The 24,052-nt window shown below is 47.0% G+C and overlaps 3 protein-coding genes across 3 annotated transcripts; 2 read left to right on the top strand and 1 right to left on the bottom strand.

Moving 5' to 3' along the window:
• Window positions 1-2,410: 2,410 nt before the first annotated feature.
• Window positions 2,411-3,436, bottom strand: LOC308305486 (beta-1,3-galactosyltransferase 2-like; the record flags this gene model as incomplete). Its single annotated transcript, XM_080750282.1, has 1 exon — window positions 2,411-3,436. One exon carries the CDS (start codon window positions 3,434-3,436, stop codon window positions 2,411-2,413), a length of 1,026 nt encoding a protein of 341 aa, XP_080606408.1.
• A 1,052-nt stretch (window positions 3,437-4,488) lies between these two features.
• On the top strand, window positions 4,489-6,003 carry LOC308305485 (ubiquitin carboxyl-terminal hydrolase 14-like; the record flags this gene model as incomplete). Its single annotated transcript, XM_080750281.1, has 1 exon — window positions 4,489-6,003. The coding sequence occupies one exon, from the start codon at window positions 4,489-4,491 to the stop codon at window positions 6,001-6,003; it is 1,515 nt and encodes a 504-aa protein (XP_080606407.1).
• Window positions 6,004-13,245: 7,242 nt separating this feature from the next.
• Window positions 13,246-14,532, top strand: LOC308305287 (adenosylhomocysteinase-like; the record flags this gene model as incomplete). Its single annotated transcript, XM_080750055.1, has 1 exon — window positions 13,246-14,532. Exon 1 carries the CDS (start codon window positions 13,264-13,266, stop codon window positions 14,530-14,532), a length of 1,269 nt encoding a protein of 422 aa, XP_080606181.1. The 5' UTR covers window positions 13,246-13,263.
• Between the last annotated feature and the right edge of the window lie 9,520 nt (window positions 14,533-24,052).

Here is a 24,052-nt window from a genome sequence, read left to right as displayed (position 1 = left end):
CGGGGGCCACATGCGGCCCCCACCTTCACTTAATGCGGCCCGCAGGTTAATACCGGAATACTGATATATTATTGATTTCAGCTGTTACAATTCCAAACATGACCTGCTTTAATTCCGTCAGTCTATATTAGTAGCTTAATGACTAGTATAGTAGTACTAAAATGTATTGTTTATGTCCAATGTATTTGTATTTAGGTTCATAAAGTTAACATGACTATATAACTAAATGCGTTTGAAATTAAATACAAATTTTACATTTCAGGATTCCAATTAAAAATTAACAAAAAATAATTCAGGATTCCAATTCAAAAGAAGCAAAAATAGCCGATCTACAAGCTCAAAACGCATCGCAGATCTGCTATTTTTACTTCTTTTGTATGAGATACTAGAAAGTGACAAAGTAGGACGTAGCAATATTATGCATTGTGGCCCTCTGGAGTGAAGGTGGAAATATAGTGGCCCTCACCATCATCAAAGTTGCCCACCCCTGTTCTAGATAAACCTTATTTGTGAGTAAGTCCATTGAGTCAAAGGGGGAGTGGTGGGAGTTTTTGAGGCTTAATTGAAAAAAATGTAATGTGCATTAGTTCAATGGAAACACTAAGCGAATAGGTTTTGAATTAAAACGCATTGAACTTGAATGATATCGATTTGGCTGAAGGGAGCTACAACTACTGTACCTTGCATTGGATGTTTATTCTACGGCGCTGTTGTGTGCACTGTGCAAGCGGGCCTCGATCGTCCGTCACATCACCCAAGTAAATCCTGGCTAACCCTTCGTCATCACACCGTGTTGCGTGCCAAAAGTGGCCGATCTACAAGCTCACAGCACCTCGCATCCGCAACGATGCAGGATGAGAGTGCAGCGAGTCACAGCAGTCAGACGTGCAGTGCTCCCGCCTCGGATTCGGTCTGAAAAAAATCAAGCCCGATCTTAGCTCTGTGCACTGTGTGCAAGCCCGCGGGAAGATATTTAAAGCAGGTCGGTCAGACGGACCCAGGGTCTCCCCAAGAATCGTATCAGTTTAATGGAAACAGGCTAAATTCGCTTTGTCTCTGATAATTCACTTCCTAAGCTTAATAAGCTTTATGGAAACGCAGGTAGTGATAAAGACCTAGTGTGTTTCCATGTGTACTTCGACTGTGTATACCTAGCAATAAGGCATACAAATCCCTCCCCCCCCCAAAAAAAAACAAACAGTACAAAGATTAGCTGAATATAGCTGTCCACCGACAAACACTCAGACACGTACGCACGGACGGACGGACGGACGGACAGACGGACAGACAGACAGACAGGAGCAGAACAGTCTCTGGCCTTCAGCCACTGGGCTTGGTGGAGACAATGAAAACAGATTGAACTAGAAGCAGTGTTCTGCCCAGCACAGGTCTCCACCAGGTCAGGTATGTTATTGTGGCCTCCTGGCTGGGCTATAATAATAGGCCAATGTGAAAAGGGCACCATGGCTTATTTGGCCTTTAACGGCAACACAACGCTGCATGCATGATGCGAGGCATTTTGTTCCAAGAATGAGTTTGGCAAAAGTCGACCTGCTGGTGGCGCCATAACGGGCAATGTGAAAAGGCAATTGTTCCTCGACCTAGTGGGAATGTGCATGCATACTTTCTCTGTAATCACAAGTTGCGTTCATGATTTAAGTCATTTTGTTCAGAATGGACCAATCCTGCAATCCTTGTAAGCCAAAGTTAGCCAATTTGGATGGAATATGAAATATCGGACGGAGAGGTGTACGGTGTACTGGAATAATAAGAGAAAAAGTTCTACATAAGTTTTTCCTTGGCCTCTAGGGAGCGTGCATACACAGTTTTACACTGCTCAGTGGAGTTATAGGTAAAAAAAAAAATCAAACCTCGGTTCGAAGTGAAGCGGTGAACTTTTATTCGATGTGTTCTAGAGTTATGAACTCTGTGATCTATACATTCTTTATATTCTGAATGAATGAATGATTTTATCTGGAGGGCCGAATTGTCATGTGAAGCTTGACCAATCCTCAAAGTTTCCAATCATCAGACCGGGACGGACACTACACACATATTCTGGACGTACGGGACAGATAAAACCTGTTCATTCTGGACTGAAATGACCATATATGGACATGAGGTGACAGACATTTTGTTTTTGATAAAAACCTGTTCATTCTGGACTGAAATGACCATATATGGACATGGGACACACATTTTGTTTTTGATAAAACCTGTTGATTCTGGACTGAAATGACTATATATGGACATGGGACACACAAAGCCACTCCTTGGAAGCGGCTTTCACCGCTTCAAAAATAATAATCTCCCCATGCCTTCGGCCTGGTGGAGACAAACATGTTTCGCTAATGAGCTCAACCCAACGAAACACATCACATGACCATGGGGAAGCGGTTATTGTCCAACCCTAGGCGTTGGCGTAAGCTTGTTTGTTGCTCATCATTTTGTGCCAGTACTCCAGCTGCTGAACGGGATAGACGCCGTGGACTGTGACCATGTTGCTGTACTTGGAGCTGGAGTAGGACAATCCCCAGTTGTTGAACAGCCCGGCGGGTGACGGCGTGGGCTCGATCCCTAGCCTCTCCAGGCAGAGTCCCACGTAGACGTCCTCAAAGCGCAGGAAGCGAATGCCACGAGAAGCTCGGTACAGCTTCGTCGCCATGTCCCCGGAGAACACATAACCCGGCCCCGACAAGTAGGCGGGGAACACGCTGCGCAGGAACTCTTCTCGGGGCAAGTTATACTTCCAGTTCCATTCATTTCGGATTGGCCTGTTGCCCCTCATGATGAAGCCTGTGATGTAGTTTGTCCTGGGTTTCAGCTCAGGTCTCAGCAGCTTGTGGATGAGGTAATCGGTGTTGACGAGCACGTCGCTGTCGGCCTTCATGACGTAGCTGACCCGCGGGCAATGCACCGCCACCCAGTTCATCCCCATCACCGTCTTTATGGTGAGGTTGTGGTACGTGTCCGAGAAGTTCTGCTGAAGGATGTCGCGGTGCCTCCGGCTCTCCGACTCCAGGGTCTTCTGCTGTCGGCGTCCCAGCTCGCCCTCCTCCTTCACCCCCAGCAGGAACAGCCGGACCACCCCCAGGCCCGGAGCCACGTCCTCGTTGGCCCACGTCTGGCGTATGGCGTTCCGCGCCTCCACCTGATCAGCAGTGGTGGGTATCAGCAACACGAGGAACGGCGGCGGCTTCCCCTCTGGGCATTTGTTTGCCTCGTTAATGACGTAGGGGTACGGCCCGGGGGTTGGCACGTCCCCGGCTGAGCCCTGGGTGACCCGCTCTGGGTGGCCCCCCTCTTCTTCACTCGGGTCGGCTTTCTCTCTCCGCGAGGCCTCCTCGTGGATTGGAGAGCCCAGAACCACCAGGAAGGAGAGGAGACACAGAAACCCAGTGATGTGCTTATAGTAGTGGCCTCTCTGACGCTGCATGGTGATCCTTGTTGGATGTGGCTTCAAGCAGCCAAAGCTTGACGTGTGGATGTGAACAACCTCGTATATGGTGCAGAGAAAACACTATGAGAATATATTCTTCACTCTGTAAAGTCTGAATCGGGCCTCTCTTAGAGACGGCGTGTCGTTATATACGCTCTGGCGATGGCGTCATGTTATTCCCGATGATGTCATGATGAGTCAACCAATCCACATCAAGCCCAGGACCGGGGACATGTGGCTTGCTACCTGGACAGTCAGAACATTTATTCACGAACCTGTTGGGAAAAGACACCTGAAGTGTTCTTCTTTGTGTGCTTTATTTGCGGGAGGCTCAACACCACATTCTCCCATGTATCCCTGCAGTTCCACATGACCATTGGCAGCCAATAGCATTCCTTATGATTCCTTGGGTACCATTAAAACAATGATGGCGACACCCATACATGAGACAAAAAAACGTAATTCTCGCAGAATAGAAAGCAATGGCTTCGCATCGTCCATATTTTTTTATCGTCTATGGGTGAGACAGGAGGGGAGGTGGGACAGCCTCACGGCAGGGGTCCTCACGGCAGGGGTCCTCACGGCAGGGGTCCTCACGGGGCTTGAATTCACGTGGCCAGTTCTTTGGTGCCATGATATCTATGACGCATAATAACTCCATATTTAGGAATGGAGATATTGAAGTTATTTGTATTTTATCAGACATGGACGTGTCTGTGTCCATTTGTGGGCGTGTGTCGGTGAACATCTAAAGAAAAAGGGTAAAGGGGATGAGTGACGGGTCAAATTCCCATTCAGGCTTGTGATTGGCTCTTCATAGCCGAAGTCCACTATATAGGGAGACTGTCCTCTAGCGTCTGGCCACACTTCAAGGCTCAGATTTGTTTTGACATTGAGAATCCTTCCCCTGGTGCTAGAAGGGTTAGCTTACCAGTTCCCATCGTTTTGGCTGGCTTTCGTCGATGAACCACCTTCGTGGCGTGCCGTCAAAGGAACCAGAAGAGTCCGGTGAAGAAAACCACGAGCGAAACGCCGCAAAAACACGAAACATGTCGGTGTTCTCGGTGAATGTGAAGTGGGGCAGGGAGAAGTTCGACGCGGTGGAGCTGAACGCCGAGGAGCCGCCCGTGGTGTTCAAGGCGCAGCTGTTCGCGCTGACGGGCGTGCAGCCGCAGCGGCAGAAGGTCATGGTGCGCGGCGGCACGCTGCGCGACGACCAGTGGGGCGACATCAAGCTGCGCAACGGCATGACCCTGCTGATGGTGGGCTCGGCCGACACGCTGCCCGAGGAGCCCGCCGTGCAGACCACCTTCCTGGAGGACCTGAGCGACGAGCAGCTGGCGGCGGCGCTGGAGCTGCCCTGCGGCCTGAAGAACCTGGGAAACACCTGCTACCTGAACGCCACCGTGCAGTGCCTGCGCTCGGTGCCCGAGCTCCGCGCGGCCCTCAGCCGCTACCCCAGTCCGAGGGCCGGGGGGGAGGCCGGCGGCGAGCCCGCCGCCCAGTTCCTCACGGCGGCCCTCCGCGACCTCTACGACGCCATGGACCGCTCGGCGTCGGCCGACGGCTCCGGCCTCTCCACCGTCGTCTTCCTCAAGCTCTTCCACGACGCCTTCCCCCGCTTCGCCGAGAAGGGCGACCGCAACCAGTTCCTCCAGCAGGACGCCAACGAGTGCTGGCTGGAGATGATGGGCGTCCTGCAGAAGCAGAAGCTGGACTCCGTCCCGAGCGGAGCTTCCCCTCCTGCCGCCGCGTCGTCCGCCGCCGCCGCCGCAAGGAGGTTCATCGACCGGTACTTTGCCGTGGAGTTTGAAACCACCATGCGGTGCACCGAGTCCGAGGAGGAGGAGCAGACCAAGGGCAAGGAGAGCCAGCTGCAGCTCAGCTGCTTCATCAACCAGGAGGTGAAGTACCTCGCCACGGGCCTGCGGCTGCGGCTGCAGGAGGAGCTCACCAAGCTGTCGCCGTCGCTGCAGAGGAACGCCGTCTACGCAAAGTCCTCCAAGATCAGCCGCCTGCCTGCCTACCTGACGGTGCAGATGGTGCGCTTCTTCTACAAGGAGAGGGAGTCGGTCAACGCCAAGGTGCTCAAGGACGTCAAGTTCCCCCTCATGCTGGACGCCTACGAGCTGTGCACCGCCGAGCTCCAGCGGCGGATGGAGCCCGCCAGGAGCGCCTTCAAGGAGGCGGAGGACCGCATGCTGGAGAAGAAGCAGCAGCAGAAGTACAAGAAACCGGGAGGAGAAGACCCGACGACGCCCCAGCCGCCGGCGACGAAGGAAACGGAGGAACACCACCCGCCGCTCGCTCTGGCCGACGACCCCGGCTCCAACGCCAGCGGCTACTACGACCTGCAGGCGGTGCTGACGCACCAGGGGCGCTCCAGCGCGTCGGGACACTACGTGTCGTGGGTCAAGAGGACGGAGAGCGAGTGGTGCAAGTTCGACGACGACCAAGTGACCATGGTGCCGCCGGAGGACATCCTGCGGCTGTCCGGCGGCGGGGACTGGCACATCGCCTACGTGCTGCTCTATGGACCCCGCCACCTGGAGGTGGAACAGTGACTGGCACATCGCCTACGTGCTGCTCTACGGGCCCCGCCCCCTGGAGGTGTGACTGGCACATTGCCTACGTGCTGCTCTACGGGCCCCGCCCCCTGGAGGTGTGACTGGCACATTGCCTACGTGCTGCTCTACGGGCCCCGCCCCCTGGAGGTGTGACTGGCACATTGCCTACGTGCTGCTCTACGGACCCCGCCCCCTGGAGGTGTGACTGGCACATTGCCTACGTGCTGCTCTACGGGCCCCGCCCCCTGGAGGTGTGACTGGCACATCGCCTACGTGCTGCTCTACGGGCCCCGCCACCTGGAGGTGGAACAGTGACTGGCACATAGCCTACGTGCTGCTCTACGGGCCCCGCCCCCTGGAGGTGTGACTGGCACATCGCCTACGTGCTGCTCTACGGGCCCCGCCGCCTGCAGGTGGAACAGTGACTGGCACTATTGCCTTAACCTGACTTGCGCCAGATGGTGGCAGTAGTGCGTACCGCCCAACTTTACCATCTGAGATCTCTCTGGGAGAGTTGGTCACACTCGTAAAGTCCCGGGCAGGACCAATCAGCGGCAGCTACGGGCGGGCTCTGAGCGGCTCTGAGCCAATAGAGTCTGATTGCAGACCACGTGGAAACCCAGGAGGCGGATGAGTGGTTGGAGTTGGCACTCCCAGACTGTGATAGAGACGGCCCCATCCAATCATCTGCTAAAGAATTAGAAAAAATGGCCCGCCCCTTACATCGAGTCTGCCCGAACGATCTCAGATGATGGTAAGCAGAGCGGTAGCCAGGCATACTCACTGCTGCCTTTATCTGGCGCAGTCAGGTTACTATTGCCTGGCTTCAGCCCATAGACCCGTCCACTCTCTGAGCAGACTGGTTCTCTCTGGTGTTGTCATATAACGCTTGACTTGATATGGTATCTTGGCGTACCAGCCAATGAAATCAATGCAAGACGGAGGAGGGGGTGGGTCTAACTTTTGAAAATCAACAGAAACAGAGGAGGGAGGGAGAGCACAGCCAAAGCTCTTGATTGCTCCCTTTGAACTTCAAAGGGGGGGCTGTGCACACCTCGTAAGCATCAAAGACAACGACCCGTTTGATGCCTGTCATAGAGGGGAGGGGGAGGGGGGGGTGTTTTTGTGTACACACAAGTCAAACACAACCCCTCCCACCAGATTTCAAATCCCCTCCTCGTTGAAATCTCTTGTCAATGGGACAATGTCAGACTCAAGCTCAGCACAGAGTCTGAAATCAGGCTACATTGCCTACGTCAGGGGTTTTCAAACATTTCACCCCTGTAAATAAACCTTTTCATCCACGGAGCCCCTGAATTAGATTGTTTTTTTTTTAATCTTACATCCTATTATGTGACGTAAACATCTTACAGCCTGTAGCCTACTGTATGTACAGTATGTACAGTATGTACAGTATGTACAGTATGTAGCGTACAGTATGTAGGCTACTGTATGTACAGTATGTAGCCTACTGTATGTACAGTATGTAGGCTACTGTATGTACAGTATGTAGGCTACTGTATGTACAGTATGTAGGCTACTGTATGTACAGTATGTGGCCTACTCTATGTACAGTATGTAGCCTACTGTATGTACAGTATGTAGGCTACTGTATGTACAGTATGTAGGCTACTGTATGTACAGTATGTAGGCTACTGTATGTACAGTATGTAGGCTACTGTATGTACAGTATGTAGGCTACTGTATGTACAGTATGTGGCCTACTCTATGTACAGTATGTAGCCTACTGTATGTACAGTATGTAGGCTACTGTCACAGAGAAATATGCGTTTCCATCAGAACTGACTGAGAATAACTTTATACTTGACGTTTAACCACTTGAACCCCAGCATCCCTATTCTGGGGGGGGGGAAGCTCAAAACACTTTGTGAGCTTGTAGATCTGCTATTTTGGTGAAGAGGGTTGGGGTAGATTGAAAAATCACAACCAATGTGAAGTGAGCGGTGGTCGTGCTTGCATAACGTCTTCATCAATTGGTAATTGGTGATGTAATACAGGCTACACACACACATTGCTATGGCAAAACGCTGAGGGAAAAGACTAGGATATAGGTCTAAGATGTAATTGGTGATGTAATATGGCTACACACACACACACATTGCTATGGCAAAACGCTGAGGAAAAGTGGCTACAGACACACGCACAGCCACTCTATGGAGCGGTTTACCACCGCTCAAAAATTAACTACCAGTGAAAAATCAGTTCTGTTTTTACAAAGCATAGTGAAGTGATATTGATGTTGTGATATTGATGATGAATTCCAAACATTATCAGATTATTCTGAGGCACCCCTCCTAGACTGGCATCAAGGCACCCTTGGGTGCCACAGCACACCCGTGCTGCTCTAAGGACCCTGGCGCCGCCTGGAGGCGGACCGCTGCCACCACGCAGACGGGGAGCTTTAAAGAAGGGATGCCGTGGCGTGAAAAAAAAAACATGCTCATCAGACATTATGATTATATACTTGGAGGAAGACGTTTTTCAACAAAGTGTACAGAAAGTATTCAAATTATGTTTTTTTGAGCAGTGGTAAACCGCTCCTAAGAGTGGCTGTGCGTGTGTCTGTAGCCTTTTTCCTCAGCGTTTAAAACGTGTGTGTGTAGCATAGCCTGTACATCCTAGACTCAAATCCTAGTCTGAAGACGTTATGCAAGCACGACCACCACTCACTTCACATTGGGCGTGATTTTTTTTTGTATGTGGCCACACCCACCTGTTCATTGTGGGCTGGTCTGAAAGGCGAGACCAGCATGTTATACCACAACTTTACAGGTTAAGTTTATCATGACCGGTAGTACAAAGGCAGGGCCCTTAGCCAATGAGGAGCAGCGTTCTTGGTGACATCACCAACGAGTGCGACTTAGGGCATTCACCAAATATTTGAATATTCGAATATCAAAGTCACTATTTGACGTTGTACACCGAAGTCGAATATTTGCTTATTTTATTTTTTTAATGTATTGTTTTCTCTTTAAAAAACTAGACCAGGTCAACCTGGTTGTGCCAGACCCCCTGTCTGTCATCATCATTTATGACATCATGCCTTTTGTAGGCATGTCATCATCATGTCATCATCATATATACCCTTTATATAGAAAACCCGGACAGACAGACCGACATTTGCTTATGTAGGCCTACCCATTTCATGGGTCTGGCAAATATATATAGTTTATAAAACTTGGCTAGATAGGAAGTCATAAGAATGAGTTGAAACTCATTGAGTGCCAATCCCGAACTAGTTCGGCTTTATTAGCGTATCGTAGAGTGCCGATCCCGAACAAGTTCGGCTTTAAAAAAAAAAAAAAAAAAAAAAAATTGAAAAAAAAAATTTTGAATTTTTTTTTTTTTTTTTTGGACCCCATCAAATCTGGTGAACATGATTTCAATCGCGATTTTGCATGTTCCACCCCCATACAACCCCATCTAACATACAGGGCAGCCATTTTTGTTTACATTACATGTAAAACATAATGGCGATTATCTCAAGAATGCCTGAACGGATTTCCAATCGGATTTTTTTGTTTGAAAGCTGTGAACAAACTGCACAAATCCACTCCAATGCAATCCAGGATTGCATTGGATTTTTTAGAGCTCATTCTTCTCTGTTTTTTTCCCATGCATGAGGTGTGCAAGGTTTAATCATGGCTAAGTTGACGAAAATAAGGCTTCTAAAATGCTTGGTAGCCAATAGCTAACTTCAAGCTAACTTCATCCTCTTCCTGTACATGCACAAAGGAAAGTGTTCAGGCAAGTAGGGCTTGGGCTTGGGCTCCAGGGCTTGGGCATGCATTACCAGCATATCTCTATTATTCTCTGGTCACTGGGCGCCCTCTAGTGGTGATAGGCTGGCACTCAATGAGTTAATGCCCCTGGTGGATGAATTTGTTATTGCTCTATACCAGGGGTTCTCAAACCTTTTTAGGCCGCGACCCCCAAAATAAACATATTTGAACTGGGGACCCCCACCCTGACAAGCACTTGGAATTGTAGGTATTACATTTAATGTGACTCGGTTCCGCAGATAAATGTTAATAATACAATAGCCGATCTACATGCTCACAACGCCTCGCAACGCAAGGCTTTGTCACTAGTTGTCGGCTGTTTTCACTAGTTTAAATCATTTTTAAAATGATAAATACAAAACAAACGGTTTTGGACGTACAAGGTTTCCACCCGACAACGACGAAATATAACTCATGTACGTATAACTCATGTACAGTAATTGGCCCACTGGCTTGTCACTTGTCATGATCTGAAATGGCAGATCTTTGAGTAGCAGCAGCGGAGATCTCTCTCTATAGCGTGCCTCTGCAACTCTTTTTCCCAGGCTGAATCAGGGGCCCAGCATGTCCCTGCTAGGGTGTCTTCAGAGATACTACAGGGGTGAGAGGATAATGCTTTTAAATTAACAACTTGAACCCTCTCATCCCTAACCTGACTGCGCCAGATGATAGTAGCAGATAGTGATGTGTCGTTCATGAGTGATTCGTTCAAAAGAATCGAATCATTAGCATGACTCGTGAACGATTCGTTCAAATCCCTGAAATGGGTCGTTCACACTTTCGTTCACACCCCCGCCCCTCCCCCTATTAGCCCCGGCCGGCAGACAGGACGCGACGGCGGGCTGCTCGCGACGAAATAAAAACGCTCCCGCGATTGTGTTTTTCACGGGGCGATCGCGCTATGAACGAGTCTTTTGAACGAATCTTTTGAACGGATCATTACCGTGAACGTGAACGAAATAATCCGTTCACTGAAATGAATGGGATTGCCCATCACTAGTAGCAGTGCGTCCGCTCTGCCTACTAGCATCTGGTACTGCTCCGGCACACTCGATGTAAGGGGCGGGCCATTTTTTGAATTGCTAAGCAGGTGATTGGATGGGGCCGTCTGTCTATCACAGTCTGGAGTGCCAACTCCAACCACTCATATTGGCTTGTCTGCATGACGTTACACCCAGAATCCGCCTCCTGGGTTTCCACGTGGTCTGCAATCAGACTCTATTGGCTCAGAGCCGCTCAGAGCCCGCCCGTAGCTGCCGCTGATTGGTCCGGCCCGGGGCTTTACGAGTGTTATCAACTCTCTACCCAGAGAACTCAGACGGTAAAGTAGGGCGCTACGCACTACTGCCACCATCTGACAGAAGTCAGGCTATCTCATCCCTATTCTGAGGAGAACTTTAGCCAAAAAATGCATATCTACAAGCTCTCAACGCCTCGCGCTGTGAGGCGTTGAGAGCTTGTAGTTCTGCTATTTTTGGCAAATAGGTTTGGTGTAGACTGTAGAGGTGCAAAAAAGATCAGACCAAGTACAGAGTGAAAGTTCAGATTTACTAAGTAACAACTTGGTTAAATGTCTGAAAAAACACATTAACATGAATAACACCAGTAAGACTCCCTAATCGGGAGATAAGCGCCGTCAGGTCGCAGCGTGATTTTAGGGCAAAATTTGTAGGAGCAGTGTCCAAAAATGTGTTTAAAAAAATCGGCCTGATGGTGGCGCTATATGGGACAGATCCATGTTGATGAAATGAGTGTAGACATACTGTGTACCGATTTGAGTGATTTTAGGGGAAAATCTGTAGGAGCAGTGTCGAAAAATGTGTTTTAAAAAATCGGCCTGAAGGTGGCGCTAAATGGGACAGTTCCATGTTGATGACATGAGTGTAGAGCAAGTGTGTACCGATTTGCGTGATTTTACGGCAACATTTGTAGGAGCAGTGTCCAAAAATGTGTTTTCAAGAATCGGCCTCATGGTGGCGCTAGAAGAGGGCCATGTGAGAAGTGAGAATTGAGTGGAGTGGTGGAGGTTGTGGTTTGGCAGGCAAGGACTGTGTGTGCAAAATTTGGCATGGATCGGGGCAACGGTTGTGGAGATATGAGCACAGCAAAAGTGTGACGTGTGACGTGTGACAGACAGACTGACTGACAGCCGGTGGAGGTTTTGATAGTAACTGCGACCTGACGGTCGCAATAATTATACTGATGACAGTGCTGTCAAACAAGATGATGAAAATCTGCAACACACATTTTATACAATATGTAGTGGGGGTCCCTGCTTTATCTCCCTCTCAGCTAAGGGGTCCCTGCTTCATCTCCCTCTCAGCTAAGGGGTCCTTGGCCTGAAAACGTTGAAGACCGCTGGTGTACAGTGTGAATCTAAATGGATTTGGTTCGGTTCTGTACTCTCTCTCAAGTGTTTTACAAAGTAAGATTGGGGTCCCAGAGATGGAACATTTTATGAAATGAGGGGTTCATGGCATAATGCATCTCTACTTGAAAAAATATATAAAAACCAGTAAGACTCCCTAATCGGGAGATGAGCGACCGTCAGGTCCCATGCACAAACTTTAGAAGGCAATCATAGCCAATCAGGAGGAAATATGGGAAGATCCATGTTGATGACATGACTAGAGATACTCTGTACCACATTGGGTGATTTTAGGGCAAAATCTGTAGGAGCAGTGTCCAAATATGTGTTTTGCAAAAGTCGGCCTGATGGTGGCGCTAGAGGAAGGCCATGTGAGAAATCAGGGGCGGAGGTTGTGATTTGCCATCCAAGGAGTGTGTGTGCAAAGTTTGGCATGGCTAGGGGCAACGGTGGCAGAGATATGAGTAGAGACTGACAGACTGACAGACAGCCGGTGGAGGTTTCGATAGTAACTGCGACCTGACGGTCGCAACAACACCTAGAGTGAAGTGAGCGGTGCAATTAATTTCATCAAGCATCCCGCTAGCCGTCATTCGAGGCTTGTCCAATGGGACCCTGGCGTCCAACACACTGGCATGGATGGGATCAGTAATTCCATGACTAACTATCCTGACAGACACTGTTCAGCTTTAGTAGGTGTGACATCGCTTGTGACGTAAGCGCCCGTATTTGGGCATTCATGCCTATATGTCAAGTGCTGGACAGATTGTTAATATAGATTGAGAATTGAATGTCGGACAATTAATCCTCACTAGAGTGGCCACGGGATGATGACTTTGAAAGCAGTTACGTTTAGCTTCTAAAATACTTTAGTGTTTCAGAGTACGTGCCTTCAAAAGACACAAAGTATTCAAAAGAAAAAGCCTTCCCTGTGCCGGAACCGCACCTGCAGAGCCCGGAACCACCAGATTCGGAACCGCCCTGAGGAACCATACACAAACCACCAGGAAGAACCCGCGCGAAGAAGAACTAAGAAGAACCATGTCCTCCTCCTCTGAGAAGAAGCTGCCCTTCAAAGTGGCCGACATGGGCCTGGCCGAGTGGGGGCGCAAGGCCGTGGCCATCGCCGAGAACGAGATGCCGGGCCTGATGCGGATGAGGGAGCGCTACGGCGCCGCCCAGCCCCTGGCGGGCGCCCGCGTGGCCGGCTGCCTGCACATGACCGTCCAGACGGCCGTGCTCATCGAGACGCTGGCGGCGCTGGGCGCCCGCGTGCAGTGGTCCAGCTGCAACGTCTTCTCCACGCAGGACCACGCGGCCGCCGCCGTGGCCGCCGCCGGCGTGCCCGTGTACGCCTGGAAGGGCGAGACGGACGAGGAGTTCGCCTGGTGCATGGAGCAGACGCTGCACTTCGCCGACGGCCAGCCCCTCAACATGATCCTGGACGACGGCGGCGACCTCACCCGCCTGGTGCACGCCAAGCACCCGGCGCTGCTGGCGGGCATCCGCGGCCTGACGGAGCAGACCACCACGGGCGTGCACGCCCTGTACCGCATGGCGCGCAGCGGCGAGCTGCGCGTGCCCGCCATCAACGTCAACGACTCGGTCACCAAGAGCAAGTTCGACAACCTGTACGGCTGCCGCGAGTCCCTGGTGGACGGCATCAAGCGCGCCACCGACGCCATGGTGGCGGGCAAGGTGGCGGTGGTGGCGGGCTACGGCGACGTGGGCAAAGGCTGCGCGCAGGCGCTGCGCGGGCTGGGCGCGCGCGTCATCGTCACAGAGGTGGACCCCATCAACGCGCTGCAGGCCGCCATGGAGGGCTTCGAGGTGACCACCATGGATGAGGCGTGCGCCGAGGGCGGCATCTTCGTGACGGCGACGGGCTGCGAGGACGTCATCCTGGGCGGCCACCTGCAGCGCATGCGCGACGACGCCGTGGTCTGCAACATCGGCCACTTCGACTGCGAGGTAGACGTGGCCTGGCTGAACGCCAACGCCGCCGAGAGGGTGCGCGTCAAGCCCGGCGTGGACCGCTACCGCATGGCCAGCGGACGGCACATCATGCTGCTGGCCGAGGGCCGGCTGGTCAACCTGGGCTGCGCCATGGGACACCCCTCCTTCGTCATGAGCACCTCCTTCACCAACCAGGTGCTGGCGCAGATGGAGCTGTGGCGGCACGCCGAGCGCTACCCGCTGGGCGTACACATGCTGCCCAAGAAGCTGGACGAGGAGGTGGCCGCCGCCCACCTGGACAAGCTGGGCGTCAAGCTGACCCGGCTGTCCGAGAAGCAGGCGGCGTACCTGGGCGTGCCCCGCGAGGGGCCCTTCAAACCCGACCACTACCGCTACTGAGGGGACATGCACATATAGACATCAAAGGGTTAGGGTTAGGGTTAGGGGGCTTGAGCTCCTGCCCTTTTATCCGTCTGTAAAAAGTGTCCTCTCCAGATCATGAATGCAGTTTTTACTATGGTGAAAATACCTGCCATACCTGAAGGCAACATTCAAGAGAATTGCCTTGTCCAAACTCTCCTGAACTTGAATGCAGCATCTTATGTTGAAAGAATTGCCCTCTCTGTGTAGAAAATCCATGCCGTTATACGTATTGACTTTGACGCATTATGCTTAGTTCAGTGTGGTGTCAAGCACCGAAAATAGCTGACCTCCAAGCTCAATGTGTCGCAGTGCGACGCATTGAGCTTGGAGGTCTGCAATTTCAGCCCCTACCTCTCTAACATTATATGCACATCCCTGCATGCAATTGACCCTTTGTCAGCCTTTTGGTTGGTCCCTGACTGACCAACCAGCAGGTTTCTGCCTTGTTCTGCCCTGGTTCCGCCTTACGGTTGTTTGTATGTTGAATTTGCTAGAAAAACTAAAAACACAAACATGATATGCCCAGTCACTATACTGCACCTGAGATACTGACAGCAAGTTTAAATTTAGAATTGAATACACATAATATCAATACGAAGCAACTGAAAAACACATTATTTCAATGGTAGTGGCTGGAGAGGGTTGCACTTACTCTAGAGTCAATAAAAATCACACCTGTGTGAAATGAGCGGTGCTGCTGCTGATGATAGTGTCTATGACCATGTGTTTTCCAAAGGTTTTCCCATGGTATGTTGCATTCGTAAGACACATATTATGCGATTACAATACATTTACCCCCATTGATTCCCAAAAGCATTTGGGTCCCCATCCACAATCAATGGGGTAAATTCACTATAATCACATTTATAGGAATGCAACAAATAGCAAAACATATTATTATTATAAAAATATTATCGAACCCAAGTCTCCATGGTGTGAGTAATAAATAGAAAAAAGTCATTTTGGGGGTGAACTACTCTTTCATGTACACTTTTGAGATATTTGTATTTACTCGAGTATTTCCAATTTTCAGTACTTTTACTTTTACTCCACTACATCTCTGAGGCAAACATTGTACTTTTACTCCACTACAATTATTAGTTACTAGTTTTTTTTTTTTTTTTTTTTTTTTTTATTATTACACAACATACGTTAAAGGAGTAGTTCCCCCCGAAATGACTTTTTTCTATTGATTACTCGTGCCATGGAGACTTGAGTTTTTATTTTTTTGTCATATCCTGAAGACAATCATTTGATTACAATAAATGTACCTCCATTGGTTCCAGGATAAATGTATTACCGTACAATCACATACAGGTATGTCTTAGGAATATATATATATATATATATATTAGGGCTGGGATGCGATTAAAATTTTTAATCTAATTAATTACAGGCTCTGTGATTAATTAATCGCAATTAATCGCATTTTAATCGCACATCGATATTTGACCTGGGAAGCATTTTTTTCAAGTAAAACACATTTTGTTGTACGAGTGAATCAACAAGTGAGTTTTTTAAATCTAAATTTCGCATCCACTGGGCCAAGCAAAGCGCTCTGATCGGCTACTTCTCCCTTTGCGTTTGTTGTCTCTTCTTGGTTGGTGCATCACTATGATCGGTATGCCCGAAACTGAAGGTTCTGTGGTGCAAAAACTAAGTGCGATTAAAATGTGTTAATTTTTTTAATCGCGTTAATTTTCTGTAATTAATTAATCGCAATTAATCAGTTAAAGTCCCAGCCTTAATATATATATATTATTGAACTCACATCTCGGTGTGAGTAATCAATAGAGAGAAAAAAAGGTCATTTTGGGGGTGAACTACTCCTTTAACCACTTCAAACCTATACATTTCAGCCAGTTGAAAATGGATGATCTACAAACTACAATGCTCGTGAGCTCACACTGCTTGAGGGCTTGTAGATCTGCTATTTTCAAAAGATTTGTAGACATTGCATACATAGGCCTACAAACGGAACATTCTGTAAAATGAACAAGTACTTTCTACTTTTGTACTTAGAGTATATTTTGACACCAATACTTTTGTACTTTTACTCAACTCAAGTAAATCGAGAATCTCAGTCTTACTTGTAACAGAGTTAAAGGAGTAGTTCACCCCCAAAAATCACTTCTCACGCCATGGAGACTTGAGTTCAACAATATATTTTTGTATTTGTCGCAAGACAAACATTGTATTATAGTAAATGTACCCCCATTGATTTTTCGGATTTGGGTCCCCATCCGGAATCAATGGGGGTACATATATTGTAATCAAATTATTGTCTTGGGAATGCAACAAATGAAAAAAACAGGAGATACATTTCACACCCTGGAGGAGAAGCTCGCTGACTTTCCCCAAAAGCATCCTGAAACAGTAGTGTTTTTAGCTGGTTCTTCAAAATGTCTGGGCGCTACAGACTGAAAGGCTCTATCACCTTTCCTGGGTGATTAGCCTGGTTCGAGGAATGACCAGTAGACCCTGGTCAGCTGACCTTAGGGTCCTGCTGGGCACATAATGGTTCTAGCAGGTCTGTCAGATATTCAAGTGCTTGGCCATGCAGGGCTCTGAAAGTGAGCACCAGGACCTCGAACTGAACTCTGAAGTTTACCGGAAGCCAGTGCAAGGAGGCCATACTTGGTGTAATGTGAGCTGATATAAATAACAAGGCACAAGTTGGCACCTCAACAGAGTGCCCACATACACACAGACAGCACCGATTGCAGTACTTGCGCGCTCTGCTGGCGCACAAGTAGGCCATATATGGCCATGAGTGCACAAGGTGCAAGTTGGCACCTGGACAGAGTGAAGTCTAGTTTTTTTTCCAGCAGATAAACGAACCATGGTTACTGTGAAAAAAGAAAATACATCTATATCTATAAACTAGAAATACTGTTCCTACGAAACAGTGTGGGCTCTTATGGAACACCATGTATGGGCACAAAGATCTACCCTTTTGCTGCTCCTCATTGGCTAATTCACTTACTATAAAACGGGTAGTCTCGCGAGGCCAGACTGTTGCCTCCACGATTTGTGAAATGCTCCCGGCATACAGTCTGGCAAACGGAAATAGAAAAGATGAGTGCAAGATAAAGCGGATGTGACGCAACCGCTCCCTTGGTGCAGTAACAATAATCCTACTGGAAGCGTTAAGTCTCCTTTCAATATTTCTGGGGCATTATTTCATCTTTCTCTGGTGTTGTTGGTGTTACTTCCATGTTGTTTTCAAACGTTTACTTAAACTATACACCCATAACAAGAATATGCCGCTTGAATGACTTTGTCTGAGCTATTGTGTTTCTGTTATGTTTCCAATGGGACTACAGTTCAGTGCAGCAGTGGCTACTTCCGATACTCGCCGTTCGGGAGCTGCCGTTCCAGACTCTATATAGCATTCGGAGATTGTGGAATAGTTGTCTGGCTACGCGAGACTATAAAACGGGCGAAGCGGGTGCAAACCTCTAGTACATACATGGGCAACTGGCGGCCCGGGGGGCACACGCGGCCTCCACCTTCACTTAATGCGGCCCACAGGTTGATATTGGAGTACTGATTGATATATTATTGATTTCAGCTGTTACAATTCCAAACATGGAAAAATGACCAGCTTTAATGACTTCAGTCTATATTAGTTGCTTAATGACTAGTATTAAGCTACTACTAAGTACTAGTTATTGTATTTTTTATGTCCAATGTATTTATTTTTAAGTTAATAAAGTTAATATAAGAACATATAAATGCATTTGAAATTTTAACAAATAGAAAATAAAAACAGTTACTTTTCAGGATTCTAATTCAAAAATAGCAGATCTACAAGCTCAAAATGTGTCACACTGTGACGCGTTTTGAGCTTGTAGATCGGCTATTTTTGCTATGTATGCATTGTGGCCCTCTGGAGTGAGTGTGAAAATGTAGTGGCCCTCTCCATCATCAAAGTTGCCCCCCACTGCTCTAGTATAGGCTATTAGAAACACTAAAAAACTATTCCAAGTGCTTGTCAGGGCTCCCCAGTTCAAATATGAATACATTTGGGGGTCCATGGCCTGAAAATGTTGAGAACCACTGGTGAAAACAAAAACAACTAATACATAATACACTAAAACAATAACATTTCAAAAGGGGGGGTCCTTGAAATCAAGGAGGTTGCGAACCAATGGACTACTCTATGCAGACAGCTGGTCCACTACACTTAAGGGGAACACACACTGGACGCGGAGGCGGCGCGGAGGCGCCGCGTCAAAACATACGGCCCCATTATTTTCAATGAACTGACCCACACCGGCGGCGTCAGACGCGCGCAGTCGCGGCTCTGGCGCCTCGCCTGCCGCGCCGATACGCCACTGTTCTATTTTTCCAGCGTTGCCGCGCGTTGAACATGTTCTCCCATGGTTCTCCCCACCGGGGAAATGGATGTGCTGTGTGGCAGCGTATGGTGGCAGCGCGCCGCATCCAGTTGGGGTTACCGTGCGGCACTTCATGTGCGTCGATACCGCGACGCGACGCTGCGCAGCCGTTCGCGTCCAGTGTGTGCTCCGCTTTAGTCTAGTAAATCTAGGGAAAAAATACTCAGGTTGGACAAAATTTTATTATTTAGTTTTTCAACTGATTCTGCCAAATCAAGTTGGGCTCCCATCGACTTTCTATACAGGAGGAAAATACCCAGAAAAGAAATTTGCTTTAAGTAGGATGTGAGGGGTCTAACTAGGGGTTTGACATGATGCTGAATCCATTGCAAGCATTTGTTTTGCACAAAAAACATTCCTTGGGCTACAAATGGCCCCAGAAAATGATGGTTTAGTGATGAAAAGTGCTGAGTCATCAAAGAAATCATCTTTTGTTGGCGTTTTCTGGGGCCAATTAATGTTTTTTTGTGCAAAACAAATGCTTGCAATGGATTCAGCATCATGACCAACCCCTAGTTAGACCCCTAACATCCTACTTAAAGCAGATTTATTTCTGGGTATTTTCCTCCTGTATAGAAAGTCGATGGGAGCCCAACTTGATTTGGCCACTGTGGGTATTTGTTGCAGTGAGCAGATCATGGTAGATTTTTTTATCCTGGCTAGTAGACCTAATTTCCTAACAGAATCAGTTGAAAAACGAAATAATAACATTTTGTCCAACCTCTGCCTTAAAATGTGTGCAATTCTTTGAATATATGTATTTTTCAAGCGAACATTTATAACTCAAATTTTGCTTCTGGGGGGGGGGGGTCCCTGGAACTAAGTGTTTTGAGATGGGGGTCCGTGGCCAAAGACATATCATTTTGGGGGTCCTTCACATAAAAAAGTTTGAGCACCACTTACATAGAAATATAGGTTTTTAAAAAAAAAAACATAGAAGAATTTGAAATATTCAAAAACTTGCAAAAGCGTTCACGATTTTTCAAAAATAGCAGATCTATAAGCTCGTTCATAATGTGTTCCCCTCCCCCTATGAAGAACATTCATGGTGGGCCCGCAGTGTATCCTTGTACCCAGGGTTACAACACCCCTGAAGGCAAGGCAAGTGTCAACGACAAGGCAATTCAATGAGCTTTACACATATAACTGACCCTGTGCTCTGTCTCCGCCAGGTCAGGTAGTTAATTGTGGTACAATAAAAAAAAAAGTAGTGAAATTGACAAAACATTGTGCATAGTGCATACTAGCATAGAAAGACAGACAGACTGATATACTGTAACACTACAAGTATATGTACACAGCACCTCCAAGCACCTTGACTGTTAATTTCAATGTCAACATACAGGTACTATTGTAGTAGTCACGGTCGGGAGGCGAACACGGGACCCCCATTTGCCAGGTATGCACGCTGACCAGTCATCCAAAGTGCCAGGCACGTTGGCGAGAGCCAACGCACATACCGTATAGCCTACACTATTATAAATCTGGCCTTTTGGTGCCGTGGCATTGGTCCAAAGGTTCATTAGTCCGAAGGTTCCTTAGTCCGAATTTGTTAAGAATACTATGCCTAACCCTAACCTTAACCTCAGTAACCCTAACTAAATTCAGACTAACGAACCTTCTGACTTATGGGCAGTCCCCAGCCTTTTATATTACATCGGCACAGGGCTGGATTAACCATTGCTTAAAAAAGGGATCAAAACAATGCTATATGCATCTCTTATCTGTCCCACGGTGGGATACGTACATAACCAGTGTTAAGTGTTGTCTTTGTCTGCAGGGTGAGAGTGATAAACGTATAAACATTGCATTGACAAAGAGTCCTTGAGCAAGACTCTGAACCCCTGGCTGCTCCCAGTGAGCAGGTTGGTGCCTTGCATGGTTTCCTCTGCCATCGGAGTACTTGTATGAGTGGGTGATGAATGTAATGCACATCAATCATTGTAAAGCGCCTTGGATAAAGGCACCATGTAGCTGTAGGCTAGCCGCAAATTGCAACACTAGATTTTTTTTTATAATCGGATGAATCTAGGGTTGCAATAACTCCCATAGGCAGCCAATGCATCAAAACAGTTTTTTTTGCTATCTGATTGTATTAAACGACGTCAAACTCACAAATATTGCGGCTCTTGGAGTAAGAAGATGAAGTAAAGATGGCGGCGGTGCCCTGCAGGTATGCAGGTAGCTGTCTGACTGACTTTGTAAATCTGTGAAATTCTGTGGAAACTGATCAATTATTCAGCTGGTTTCAAGAGTCCTACAAGTGACAGGATGCCACCAAAGAAAAACCCAGCGCAGAAGACAATGGAAGACGACATTGAAGAAATCAAAAACTCGCTTAACTTCCAGTCAGAGGAGCTGAGCAAACTGACCAAACAACAGGCTTCACTAGCCGAGTTAATGGCGGAGATCAAGGCTCTGAAATTGGCGGTTAAGGAAAGAGACCTGAAGATTGAAGAGATGGAAAAAAGACTGAATGATGTGGAGCAATACTCAAGAATGGAGGATGTAATTATTAGTGGGTTAAATCTGAAGCCGGTGTCCTATGCTAAAGCTGCGGCGGAAGACAGAAGTGACGGCGAGGACGCATCCCAGGAGGAGAAACAAACGGTGGAAGACCAAGTCATTCAGTTTTTTAAATCCAAGAAGATAGTGGTTAAACCGCAAGACATCGCGGCTTGCCACACACTCCCGAGGAGGGATAAAACGGCTAAACCCGCTATAATTCTTAGATTTGTAAACCGTAAATTCAAAGATCAGCTACTGAGCCAGGGAAAGAAATTAAAAGGATCGGACGTCTACGTGAACGAGCACCTAACAAAAAGGAACGCTGATATCGCAAGAGAGGCCCGTTCCCTTAAGAAACTGAAGAAAATACAGTCGACCTGGACAAGAAGCTGCAGAGTTATGATTAAACTCAACGGAGATTCACCTGAGCAAGCCAAAATATTAACGGTAAGGGATGTCAAAGAACTTGACAAATTTAAATAAATGGAACTGGCATGATGACTGGTGCTTTATTGGTGCTATCATGTAGCCTTTATCTCTGGTGAAAACATTCCTAGTTTAATGGAACTTTACTTTTCTAATTCTATTTTTTACTCAATACGTTTTTGGAATGGCCTTTTTTTTGCATGCAAAGAAATGGAACCGTTTTTCTTTTTTCTGGGGAGAAGGATTTATTTTCGCAGTTTTTTTGTGCTGCTTTTTGCATGGAAACGTGCTGGAATGGCCATGGATTATCATGATGTCTCCCTGCTCTCCCTTATAATTTTTTTCGCTCCTGCATGTCAGTTTTTCCTCAAGGCTGCCTATCTTTGCCTCGATTTGACTTTTCTCAGTTTTCTTTCTTCATGGCGGAGGGTTGGATTAAAGTGTCTTTTCCTGCAGTCACTGCATGGCTCTTATTTTTGGGCTGGCCGAGTTTATTTTTCTCGTCTGTTTTTGTTTTTCTATTTTTGAAAGAGTGCATGACATTATTTTCAAAAGACCTTTCTTGCATGAACTTTTTTTTGGATAGACTTTGCATGTCATTCAAGAAGACGAAGGCTTTTTCTATATGGAAAGACTGCATGATCATTGCCGTGTTGCGCTCTCCTTTTTCTTTTTTCTTTTGCTGCATGCTGTGCTGCTGTGCGCCGCGCCGCGCTCGCGTCTCTCTCTCCTCTCTCTCTCTCTCTCTGTCTGTCTCTCTCTCTCTCTCTCTCTCTCTCTCCCCCCCTCTCCCTGTATCTCTCTCTCTCTCTGTGTCTCTATCTGTCTCTACGAGTGGAGTCGACTGGTGTGTGTGCGTGCATGTGTCTGTGTGCTTGTGTGTGTACGGATATGTGGACGCTGGGCTTGACATTGGAACAACATGCATGACTTGAATAGTGTTATTGATCCGGAAAGTAACTTTTTTGTGAATGTGAATAATAACTGTTGTTACTACACACAGGATCAGTTTAACAATAACATAAAGTCTGATCACTGTATATCAGTCATACACTTCAACAGCAGGAGTCTTTACAAAAATTTTAAATCCATTAAAGACTACTTGAGAAAGTTTTCAACACCTTTCAATGTGATTGCAATCTCTGAAACCTTTATCAGTGAAGAGAAGGGTGTGCTGGATTTGGAAATGGAGGGTTACGATTTAAATGTAACGAACAGAATAAATAAGACTAAGGGGGGAGTGGCCCTTTATGTTGACAGTAGACTAAGATCTAGAGTTGTTGAAAGTATGACTGCTGCTGTTGACGATGTGTGTGAGTGTGTTACTGTTGAAATCTGTATGGAAAAGAAGAACAACATTATGGTCAGCTGTGTGTATAGAGCTCCAGACTACAGTATTGAGACCTTTACAAACTGGATGGAGAAAATGTTCGCGAGGACTGAGCAGAAGGTTGCTTATATCTGTGGGGACTTTAATATTGATCTTTTGAATCCAAATAATAATGTATTAATTGACGAATTTACTGTATGTATAGTATGAGTTTATATCCAATTATAACTAAACCAACTAGAATAACTTCACATTCAGCTACTTTAATTGATAATATTTATACTAATAATATGGAGAATAATATAGTAAGTGGAATACTCATGAATGATATCAGTGACCATCTGCCAGTCTTTGCGATTTATAACTGTGATTGTAGAATGAAAAGGGAGGTTAATTTAACTACATATAGAAGAGTGAGAACTGAGGAAACCCAATCTGCATTTCAGAGAGATCTACTTTTCCAAAACTGGAATACTGTTTATGATGCAGAGGATGTTGATTCAGCTTATGATAATTTCTTAAATATATTCCTATTACTTTATAATAAAAACTGTCCATTAATTAAATATAGAAAGAAAACTGATTCTGGTGATAAACCGTGGATGACAAGGGGATTGGTGAATGCCTGTAAGAAAAAGAATAAACTATATCGTGATTTTATTAAATATAGAACCAGAGATAAAGAAATTAAATATAAAATATATAAAAATAAATTAATGGATATCATTAGGAGAAGTAAGAAAGAGTATTATAATAAACTATTTGAAATTAATAAAAATAATATCAGGGGCACATGGAATATATTGAATAAATTAATACGAAATAGAAC

The sequence above is a fragment of the Nannobrachium achirus genome, assembly GCF_963921795.1.
Source record: "Nannobrachium achirus genome assembly, chromosome: 20".
In the NCBI taxonomy this organism is placed as follows: domain Eukaryota; kingdom Metazoa; phylum Chordata; class Actinopteri; order Myctophiformes; family Myctophidae; genus Nannobrachium; species Nannobrachium achirus.
The sequence above is the reverse complement of the archived record's forward strand: the minus strand, read 5'-3'. Positions and strand labels throughout refer to the sequence as shown.